Source organism: Hypomesus nipponensis, chromosome 11, assembly GCF_054491055.1.
Source record: "Hypomesus nipponensis isolate SF chromosome 11, ASM5449105v1, whole genome shotgun sequence".
Classification (NCBI taxonomy): domain Eukaryota; kingdom Metazoa; phylum Chordata; class Actinopteri; order Osmeriformes; family Osmeridae; genus Hypomesus; species Hypomesus nipponensis.
This window is the reverse complement of record NC_140371.1, coordinates 5,518,091-5,529,139: the sequence shown is the minus strand read 5'-3', so window position 1 is coordinate 5,529,139 and position 11,049 is coordinate 5,518,091. Positions and strand designations below refer to the sequence as shown.

The 11,049-nt window shown below is 45.4% G+C and overlaps 2 protein-coding genes across 2 annotated transcripts; one reads left to right on the top strand and one right to left on the bottom strand.

The window, feature by feature from the left end:
* The first annotated feature begins 1,062 nt into the window (after positions 1-1,062).
* On the top strand, positions 1,063-5,492 carry gdf10a (growth differentiation factor 10a). The gene is made up of 3 exons (XM_084709775.1): positions 1,063-1,608; positions 2,800-3,974; positions 4,170-5,492. The coding sequence occupies exons 1-3, from the start codon at positions 1,359-1,361 to the stop codon at positions 4,359-4,361; spliced, it is 1,617 nt and encodes a 538-aa protein (XP_084565901.1). The 5' UTR covers positions 1,063-1,358; the 3' UTR covers positions 4,362-5,492.
* A 2,213-nt stretch (positions 5,493-7,705) lies between these two features.
* On the bottom strand, positions 7,706-10,230 carry znf488 (zinc finger protein 488). Its single transcript, XM_084710264.1, has 3 exons — positions 10,018-10,230; positions 9,523-9,754; positions 7,706-9,304 (listed from the first exon to the last, which is right to left on the bottom strand). Exons 1-3 carry the CDS (start codon positions 10,228-10,230, stop codon positions 8,142-8,144), a joined length of 1,608 nt encoding a protein of 535 aa, XP_084566390.1. The 3' UTR covers positions 7,706-8,141.
* Positions 10,231-11,049: the final 819 nt, after the last annotated feature.

The window sequence follows — 11,049 nt, the reverse complement described above, 5'->3', positions numbered from 1 at the left end:
ACACATACACTCATACACAGTAGAACACATCTCAGGAGCTCTACAGCAGATTTAAGACTGGCCCCGTCTGTCTGGGTGTGGAATGGAGTGAAAGGGAGTATCCTGCAGGGCCCTTGGGGGCCAGAAAATTATTTAGCAGCAGAGCCTGTGTGTGGGGGTGTGTTATGTGTGTGTGTGTGTGTGTATGTGTGTGTGTCTGTATGTGTGTGTGTATGTGTGACCCGAGGGGCCCAGCTAGTTACAGCCTCCCTGTTGGAGGCCACCACTCTCACAGAACCAGCATTGTTGGCACAGAGCTACAGACACCAGAGACACACACTAACACCAGTGACAACACACACACACACACACACACCAGGGAGAAACACCGGCAGTGAAGAGTTTGAGTGGCTAACCCCAGTGGAACTTATGTTCTGAATACCATGAATAAAATCACAAGAGTTTTTTCAATAGAAACACCTCTGATAGTCCTTTACACAAACACAACACTTCTCACAACACTACACACACACATGCAAGCAAACACATACACAAACACACACACATATGCATGCAAACACATTCACACACACGCATACTCTCATATTTGTACTTTGTATCTATCTATAGATCTGTCTATCATATCTCTTTCTCTCCGTACATCTCTGACAGTCTCTGTTCATTCTGAAATATTGTGATGACTCGGTCTTGTGGGCTGTGTGAGGTTGCTCAGCTTGTTATTGTAGGTGTTTCTGCACTAATTATGTGTGACTGAGACCATGTCAAAAACTGTTACTGGAAACAATGTTTAAGCATGGAAACTCGTGGCAGGAATTACTTTGACAGCAAACACTTGTGTTTCTGGTGCTCATGTATTGAATCACAGAACCAGATGTAAACAATATGGCAAAATACTGGCATCCTGTCAGCCATTATCCTTATCATCGTCATTATCATCGTAGTTGGACAGAGACAGAGGGCTAGAAAGAGAGAAAAGGGGAGTGATAAAGAGAGAGAGAGCATTTGACCTGCAGGAGTTATGTTGGTGGGTGTGAGAGCGCTTGTTGGCTGGCAGGAGTAGAGACGTCAGCACCTTTCGCGGCTCCAGTGTGTTCTCCCTGTAGCCTCTGACGGTGGCAGCTAAGACAAGTGTAGAAAGTAGCAGCCAGGACTGGAGGTTAAACCAACCTATTCCGCACCTACGCCGCCGGCCACTGAATGAGTGAGCATTTCGCTGTGAGAAAGAAGTGTGAAGCGAGGTGGAAAGTTTTTACGCACGCAGAACCTGGATTTTCATCGTAGCCTTTTCTCGGGTGGTTTTGACCTATTTTTCGTTGCAGTTTACCCATTGGATCTAAGTGTTTTGTTAATTCCGTGAGATGGGTATCTTGTCCGTGTTTTCGTTGTACACTCTTGTTTTGGGACTGAATGGTTACCTTGGAGCTGCCGCGGGTAGAAACCGGATCCGAGCCATGAGGAGCGCACGGGAATCTCCATTCGAGTCTTTCTTGGACGGTGCCAGGCCGGATGCCGTTTCCCAACACATGTTCAAAGTGTACGAGAAATACAACCGCGAGGTCCGCCGCCCCCAGGAAGGCAACACAGTCAGGAGTTTTAAAGGGATTCAAGGTGAGTTAAAGCTTTTAATGGACAACTCCCCGTTGTGCGCACGAGACAGATCTGACACTCCTCCGTAGATAGTATGATGTAGAATGATCTTCACAATCGTATGTGGATTGCATGGCACTACAGCAACGGAAGCATTAAACAATGAATCTCCTGGTTGCAGGAATGCAACAATTTGTTGTTAAAACAGATGCATCAGTTTGGTATTTTATTTTAGCAACACTGTTTCTGTTGCCTTCTACAAGGCAACATAAGCTCGATAAACCCGCCAATGCCCAGCGGGGTCTGCATGGCGCGGTCAGACACCCCAAATAGGTAGGATTGTTATGGAACAGTCTGAGAATGCCTTTGCTAAGTGATCTCGGGACGCTTTGGGCGCGCATTGGCGGCTGCGGCCCCGCGGCGCGGTGTCTCTGCCGGAAAGCCATACCGCAGACAGACGCGTAATACAGGCAAGAATGTGTAAGATTCCCCGCGAGCATCACAGCTTGCAACTGACTTCTGCAGAGCAGCGCAGCTGCCGACAGTTTTGTTTTTCACGCGGCGACAGCAGCGCAGCATCGTGCAGTGTCCTCTCCAGCTAGGACTGCTTGCGGTCCCCCTGGCTGGAGTCTGGAGGCTTAACACAGAGTGGCGTTTCATTGTCCGATTCTGTTTTTATAAATAAAACGGAGGGTCATATACGCTTCGCATACAGCTCTCAGATGGCATGCAATAACACGTGTGTATTTTTACTCCAGAAGCCAACGTGTAATCGAAGGAGAGATGTAAGAGAGTTTTCACAACACTGAGAGATCTGTTAAAACATTTGATTATGGTGTCTCGGTGCCGAAGGAGACAGTGTTGGCCGTATTGGGCTTAGGGGAAGCTTTAGCGGGAACTGGAGTAAGCGTTTCCATATGCTGCTGACTAAATCCAAGGTAATGTATATCTCTTGAGTCATTCCATACTTCCGCTGAACTCTCATACAATGAACAATAACTCTGCTGTTGAATTTCACGTCAATTCTACATCATAAATATGTAGCTCATACCTTACTCTATAATCTCTCTTATCTTCCCTGTCTTCTCTCCTCTCTCTACTCTTCTCTTCTTTCTGCTCTATTCTCTCTTCTGTTCATGTCTGGTCTTCCCAACAGTAAGAAATATATAGAATTACTGATTAACTGATTCATTGGTTGTTTCATTTCTGTAGAGCGGTCTGACCAGAGGGTGGTGTACCATCTAAACCTAACTTCTCTCCTGGACTCTGAGGTCATCCAGTCCGCCAGCTTTCACTTCCTGTTTGACCAGCGCCCTAGACAGAGAGCCTGGTTCTGCAAGCGATTCAAAGCCCCAACCTGCCGCGCTCTGCCCCTAAACTCTGTTCCCTCTGTCCACATCCTCCTTCGCTCCCTACCCACGGGTTCAGGAGTCACCCTGGGGTCACAGGGGTCGCTCTTAGGCAATGTGACCTTTCACCCCCACAGGAGAGGGGTCTGGCAGATGAAGGATGTGACCCAGGTCATCAAAGAGGCCAGAGGGCAGGGTCAGCTCCTGGTGTCTCTTGAGATAGACTATGGCCTGCAGTACCAGAGGTACCCAGACGAGGTGCTGTCTGAGGCTAACCTTCCCTACCTGCTGGTGTATGCAGATGACCAGGCCTTGGTAGAGCCCAATAGTGTGGCTGCAACCCTGCAGAGGTATGACCCTTTCAGTGAAGGGGGGGAAGCCTCACTCCCAGTCTCTTCCCCCTCCCTCGCGCACCCTGCCTCCCTCTCAGGCAGAGTCAGGAGACAGGCTCCGATGACTTCTGACCCCATCCACAACAACGAGCTGCCCGAGGTGGACTACACTCTGGAGGGGTACAGCAAGGAGAGCCTGTGGCAGAACACTTACCTGGCCCTCAAACCCAAGGCCAAGCCTGAGAAAAAGGAGAATAGGAGGAAAGTCAAAGGAGGACGGGAAGTGGGACAGGATGAAGGGAAGGAAGGAGGAGTGGAGAGGAGAGGAGAACATCAAGTGCAAAAAGAAGAGGAGGGCAAACTTGCGGTCCTTCGCATGGACCAGAGGACAGTGAAGAAGCCCAACGACGGACGGAAGGCAGAGAGGAGGGATGAGAGGAGGGACGGAGGGAGTAGGGATGGAGGAAAGCATGAGGGGAGAGATGGAGGTGCCGGGGGACAGAGTCGTTCCCCAGAGCTGCGGTTCGATGAGCGGACGATGCGCCAGGCCAGGAGGAGGCAGTGGGGCCTGCCCCAGCAGAAAGGCTGCACCAGGAGAAGCCTGCGGGTAGACTTTTCAGACATCGGCTGGAGTGAGTGGGTCCTGGCACCCAAGGCCTTCGATGCCTACTACTGCGCTGGCACCTGTGGCTTCCCCATGCCCAAGGTAGAAGCATACTTAAACAGCTAGACTAAGGTATCCACGTTTTATCTGGTGGTTCCATCAGGTGGTTGTATTAATATGTATTATTGGTCTGTCTATTGTCATTCTTTTCCCTCTCCTGTCTGCCCTTTCCCTAATTCTTAATCTTCTTCTCCACTTCCTTCTCTCCCTCCCTGCCTCCTTTGCTTTTTCTTGCAGTTAATGCGCCCTTCCAACCACGCCACCATCCAGAGTATCGTGCGAGCGGTGGGCATCGTGCCAGGCGTGCCAGAGCCTTGCTGCGTGCCAGAAAAGATGAGCTCCTTGGCCGTGCTGTACCAGGAAGAGGATGGTAACCCGGTCCTTAAGGTCTACCCTGCCATGTCTGTAGAGACCTGCTCCTGCAGATAGGAGGACAGGGAAGTCAGAAGGAGGCCAGAGGGAGAGATATGGAGAAGACAGGAGTGGAGGGCACAGAGAGATGGAGAGAAGGCAGAGAGGGAGGGAAGACAGATCATCAGAAAAGGGAAAGAGGGGCTGGATGGAAAGAGGTGAATGAGAAAAAAAAGACTTTTTTGGAGAGATAGGACTTTGAGAGACGGAAGACTTGATGTGTTCATTCATTCTTTCTGTTTCATCTCGTGTTCATGTGTGTGTGTGCATTTGTAAATGTGTGTGTGCGTGTCTGTGTGTGTGTGCGCGTGCGTGAGAGTGTGTATGCACCATTTACCCGAGGTATGTGTTCAGTGTTATCTGAGGTGATTAAACAGAGTGGAAGAGATATTGTTTTGTTGTGGCCTCTGCATGTCGTGTACTAAAATATGTACAAACTGAACTCTCTCAATCCTACCATGAAACAATGGCTGGTCACTTCTCACTGGAACTTCCTCTACACTTGTTTTACTTTGAGAGAAAGGATTTGTGAGAACTCCTAAAGGATTCCACTGTTCAGCTTGTGTAACCAGTCCAGTCACCAGCCCTTTTTAATCTCCGTCAATATCTCCAAAATGCACTTATGAGTTGTATGAACAAACCAAGCTCATGTTGCTTTGTTCATGTTTTCTGGATGGATCTGTAACTGCTGAATCCTGGAACCCACAGCAGCTTTAGAGGGGATGTAAGTCTTTCTCTGTGTCTCAAAGGCAGCTTCTATCATGGGTCATAGATGGCATACAAAACATTTCAGTGTTACAGATGTTTTTACATGTTTTGTACTGATAGAATGCACTTACAGTTAGGTGAAGATCTTCAACGTCCTCCTGTACCATATCATTTTTATAATTTGGTGTTTTTTTGTGATCAAAGTTATTGTACAGTTTTGTTCTTCGACGGAGAGGACTGTTGGGTGGATTGTAAAGTCAGCCATCTGGAATCCAACCCCCCCCACTCCGTACTTCAAGTCTGCTATGAAGAAACCAGAAATATTTTTATATATTTTAAATAAAAATTGTTGTTTACTATATACTATTATTCTGTTTTAGAAAAGCTGATGTTTTGTAAATGTGTCATTGTTTAAATTATGAAAAAGTAGTCGTTTATAAAGCCTAGAATAAAAAGTAATTTAATCCAATACAAACACTGGGGTACCTTGTGATGTTTCTATCATCGTGTTTTTGATACTGAATGAGATGGTTGTCCAGATACTTAAAACCTTCCTTGTTGCCTCAGTCAGAGACTAGCTACATGCCTAACCTGTGTTGGAGAAAATAGCCCTAGAAGTGACATTAGATAGTTTCTTATTAGTATTTATTCATTTAGCAGATGGTTTTTGTATTTAAAGTGGCATAGAAGGCAGGAAAAGTTGCATTTAGCTTTCAAACCCCCTTATAACCCCACCCACACTGCACCTCTACCCCATCCCCCCACCCCTCCCCACTCCCCACCCTAGTATCACTGATATGCTGTTCAACATTTGATTTGCCTGATTCTCCCAACATGGTTCACTGGTCCGTACAGGAAACAGACCCGTACCAATTAGGACATCACCCATTCTTTATTTCTAAAGATGGAGTGCTTCCTCCTCTCCCACTGCTACCCATCTGTGCCTCCTCCGAGAGCGGAGAGCAGGATGTGCTTCTCAATAGAGCCTTTTTTACCAATGATGATGTCATTCACTTGAAGTCAGACGCTTGGCAATCCTATGGCGTCTCCTTGCAGTGAGGAGAAAGGTTGGATGGATGGCTCCTCTGAACACAGTCCATGCACTCCCTCAGTATTACACTGACAGATGTGTGTGTGCATCTGTGTGTACATGTTAGTCTGTGTGTGTGAGTGTGTGTGTGTGGGGGGGGGGTCTGTGTGTGTGGTGTGTATCTGCTTGGGGCTTGGTGAGTATTAACAGACGGGAGAGATGTACTCTATCTTCGAACTTTGACATTACCTGTGGTTACCTTGGAGATGCACTGATGAGATCACCCTATAGTTAGATCATGCTTAGATTTACTCCTATAGTTCACTGAATGAGCTACTTTAAAATCATGGTGAGAGTAATTATGGGTCCAGCAATCATATTTTACATGAATGGAGTATATAATAACAGTAATAGCCTTCGAACTGCCAAGTAGAGCAATTCTGTTGACAAGTCACGGGCTTGTTCGTTTTATGGATTTCCTCCTCAAACAGACTCTACCAACCCAAAATGTAACCTCCGGTTGGTGCAAGCAGAAATTGGAACCGTACTGTCGTCAGCCGCAATCAGAACTACGGGAAGTAGCCTACCCTCGGGTTATTTCAGTCGGCCAATTTAAAGGTCACTGGTTCTGTACGACTCCAAGGGCTTATAGAAAGTAGTCAGCGAAGCGAGGCCCGCCAGGTCTAAAGAAACCTCAGTCCAACGCAAATGCCGAAAAACTAACGATTCCAACGATTAAATTAAACGCCGTTAGCGAGCACCAAAGGCAATATTTTGGTTTCCGAATGAAGACTGATCAATTAATGGAGGATATGAAGGCTGCCATTATAGGACAACAGTAGATTTTTTGTGGCCTACGTTAGTCTGGAACGGCTCTTTCCTCAGGTGATTATACCAGTCGTTAGAAATAGCTCAGTTAATTAGAAGTAGGATAATATTGTGTCGGTTTAATCACATTTGTTCTAATGTCTTTAACAAACTAATGATTGTTTGACAGGATAGTCATGGTCAGAGTATTTGCTTTCCATGGTAAATTATGTTGGGTTGTATTACATAATGATTCAACTTTTACTCAAGTTCGAAGCTATGACTGTACCTTGAACCTATCAGCCTTCTGTCCGGTTCATTTACCTGCGACAGAGACTTCTCTGTGAAGAAAGTAGCCTATTCTATAGAGGGCGCAGTCTTTTCCCTCAAGAAATTCATTATGATAATCATCATTTCAATAACAAGTAAAGTTTATGGGAACGCTCAGCGTGTTGTGCCTTGACTATTTATACCATTTTGATTTGAAAAAGCAGAAATTAGTTTACTAAGAAATATGCTGCTTAATTATAGGCTGGGGGTTTTAGTGATTGGATTTCTCTCATTAGTTCACTTGGGTTATTTGGGTCACTCGGGCCAACTGCCAAAGGACATCATATCCTGTAGGCTGTTCAGAACAGGACAGGGGCACAGATCTGCAACATGTCTTCCCAAACCAAACGGTGCACTCGGTTTTGTTTTCAACAAGAACTTTGAATGGATAGACTGGATAAGCACATTATAGACCTATAAATATGTACAAAACGATAATGTTATCTAACTCCAAAGACAAGGAGACAACACAGTGAGGATAGGGACATCATATATTTGTAACAATCATATACATCTATATGCATTTGATCCACCTCAAATCTCTTCTTTCCCACCTGAGTTTCGTAAGGCACAGTTCAGACAGGGTTATTTTCCCACTTACATAAAACACTTAACGACTCACAACTCAATTTCCGTTATCGGGGATTTCGCTGGTAGGTTACATGTGTGTCTATCGCCATCTAGCGGACACTGGACACCATTACGTGTGCTCATGATGCGTAATTATGTAGCCTTGATTCATTTGCACTGCGCGGACCCACATTCAGTTGGTTTTCACATTTAAATTCCCATCACGAAAGATATATCTAATATGCCATTATGACTTTTGCTGTTACCATAATGGCCACGAAGGTTTTAACACAACCCTGTAGATAGGTTGAGTAAGAACCATCGCCTGCTTTATTCTGTACAAGTGTCCATATTTAATTATGAGAAGTCATGTGTCTCGAGAGATGGTGCCGCTCGCGGAAGAACTCGTTGCAGATGGGGCAGATTAGTTTCTCCTCTCGCCTCCTCCTCACCTGGGATTCCGGCGCGAACTCCTTCTTGTGGTGCGAGCGCATGTGGAACACCAGGTCCGAGGTCATGCGGAAGGACAGATTACACTTCGCACACCAGTTCTGTACCGACACCCCAAACGAGGTGAATGTTGGTGGGAGGACTGTGAGAGAGCAGGTGGTCTGCAGCTGAGCTCCAATATTTCTCGACCAGTGATCTGGGGCATAGGGGAAAGCGTTTCCGCTAACGGGCAAAGGTAAGGTCTGTGGACCTGGTAATTCTCCGTTCAAAACATTAGATGACAACATACTGTTGTACCCCAAAACAGTTTTCGATGTAAAAGCGTGGGCCATGTCAGTCAAACGGCTGGAGCGAGCCGTTAGCGCAGTGACTGTGGGTCGGTCTGGAGTGGGGTCGGTAGGGGGGAGTCTCTTGCTGGGTTTACAGAAAGCGCTCTTCTGCTCTTGATCACCGGACAGGACAAACGAAAACGCACTTCTTCGACTACTGCTGTTAGGGTGAAGACTATCAGGCCTCCCTTGCTCTAGACCTGTCTGACTGTAGTCTTCGGCTGTCCTTTCCTTTTCATGCATAAAAGCCCTTTTCGAAACTCCAACTTCTAACGCTCCTAATGTGCCGTTATTACATTCCAAATGGTCAGTTTTCAGCTCGTCAATTTTCAGCTGACACTTGTCCGTCTTCAGTTTCAGACTGGAGGCGGATGACTCTGGTGCTGTGAGGTGGTAGTCCCGGTTTAACTGTGTTCTGTTGCTATCGTTGGAGATGTTTGTTTTTTCCAGCAACACCGACTTCCTCCCCCGTGGATAAACCGTCTCCTCTGGCTTCCTTTTGCGCGGGGAAATATCAGCTTCCTCTTGGTTGGGGGTGTTGGATTTCTTGTGTTCTAGATCTCTGGCTATGTTGTGGAAGTCCATGACGCGGTGTTGTCTCTTAATCTCCATGTGTTTGTGCTCGTAGGCCTCTCTGCTTAGCGCGTCATTCTTCACCTGCGTGCACAGGAACCGGCAGTGCGCAAGGAAGGGGTACTCGTGCTTGAAGGCCTGGGTACACTTTACGCATCTGAAATCTATTAAAAAAGGAAATATGTTTCAATCCTGAGGAATTAACCTACGAGATTTATAAATAAACAGAAATTAACATCTACTCAACGAAATATTGAGTATATCGTGCAGGCTAGTGTATTGCATCTTTGAAAGGCTTGATGTCCCTATCTCAATCATTTCATAGAATTGAAAAGCCTCTGTAATATTTCGTTATGATGAAGGATCCTGCACATTCTCTCACCTGCAGCGGGTTCTGTTGCTGCAATTTCTGTGAAGCCCAGAAGGTGGGATAGCTCATGGTCGTACCACACCAGCAGCTCCTCTTCGTGCCTGATGTCCCGTGTGGTGCGGACATAAAGCTGCCCCGCTTTCAGGTAAGCCTCGGTGTTCTGCTCCTCGCGGCTGCGCGCGGCCTGCACCAGCCGTAGCCAGGAGAGCACGAGGGCCGAGCTTTGCATTGCCTCTGGGTCGACCTGTTGAAAGAAATCATCGAGATGACCATTTCCGATGTAGGCTACAACAAACATTTAAGACCCACTGCGAGAGCCGGACATCAAACAATCGTCTATTTATGTATCGTAGGCTACAAAACAGTACTATAGTAATATATTGTCACAGAGTCTCTATAGTGTTTGTTACATTGCCGACATTTGTTGACCCTTTTCTTAGAGAAATAACGTTTAATTAAATGACAAGTTGAAGTTTGATGCAGATATTTTAAGACCTTATAGCTTACCCTAAATAAGTAAGATTTATTTATCTTGTCGCAGGACTTAAGTGCTATAAACGCAATGGTGTCGTAGAAGGTGTTTTGGAGAACGCACGGGCCAAAAGATGTGCCAGCTGGGATGTTGCGCGTGACCACTACGCTGGTGTAGAGGTCCGTGGCGTGCTGGAGGAATTTACTCTCACTGGTCCAAAGAGAACGAGGTAGAAAACTGTGCTCCATTCTTCTGAGAAAAAAAAGATCATAAACGATGGTTGAGTGCAGTGATTCGATTGTTTAATGGTTTATTTGCAAACATGTTGAACAAACTATACATATTCTTACAATACAATTAGCCTGTAGTTTACAAATCTACAGTAATGTATGCAATAAATGAAATTGATTTAGTCCAAATATAACATTCAAATGCTGTAATAATGGCAGATTATTTTCATGTTAATAAGTATCATCATGCCGTTTTCATTTTTTTTTTTATGAATTCATGTAAGGGATTTGCTAGGCTAACAGGCTTAGCTTATCTCATATTTTGGTCATTTATTTTAAACATGACTACTAATGAATTTTCATTTTTTTAATTTCACAAAACAATGAAATGCATCCAGCCTAGATTTTACAGGCAACTGTAAAATCGCGGACACAGGGACATGGTCTGACTTCTAATGTCCTTTGTCTCAGTTTTTCAGTCGTTTTCTCCTATTGTCTCTCCATCTGCCCATTGAACTGCCTCCTATTTCCATGGGGTCTAGTGACTTTCGTATCAAAGAGACTAATGCATGTAATTTTACAATTTAATCTTCACCTTGTTGAATTGGTAACATCGTTCTCAAATGTAGCCTACATTTTGGCAGTGTTTTGATATACCTTAGGCTATATTAGCTATAGCCAATCAATGTTTAAGCATTTAAGATCATTTAAAATGTGAATTGGCTATTAATTAGACTGCAATATTTTCGAAGTTGGGTTGGTTCTCTGCTGTAGAGGTTCAAAATAGGCCAGTCCAGTTTAAAGATTGCGCAGTTTAAAGATTTGGCTACTCTCCAA

Excerpts from the sequence above, each read along its gene's own strand:
- gdf10a (XM_084709775.1), top strand. The coding sequence starts at position 1,359 with ATGGGTATCTTGTCCGTGTTTTCGTTGTACACTCTTGTTTTGGGACTG. Across the intron at positions 1,609-2,799 it reads GAGTTTTAAAGGGATTCAAG|AGCGGTCTGACCAGAGGGTG; the intron begins GTGAGTTAAAGC and ends TCATTTCTGTAG. Across the intron at positions 3,975-4,169 it reads GTGGCTTCCCCATGCCCAAG|TTAATGCGCCCTTCCAACCA; the intron begins GTAGAAGCATAC and ends TTTTTCTTGCAG.
- znf488 (XM_084710264.1), bottom strand. The coding sequence starts at position 10,230 with ATGGAGCACAGTTTTCTACCTCGTTCTCTTTGGACCAGTGAGAGTAAA. Across the intron at positions 9,755-10,017 it reads ATAAATCTTACTTATTTAGG|GTCGACCCAGAGGCAATGCA; the intron begins GTAAGCTATAAG and ends TTCTTTCAACAG. Across the intron at positions 9,305-9,522 it reads AGCAACAGAACCCGCTGCAG|ATTTCAGATGCGTAAAGTGT; the intron begins GTGAGAGAATGT and ends CTTTTTTAATAG.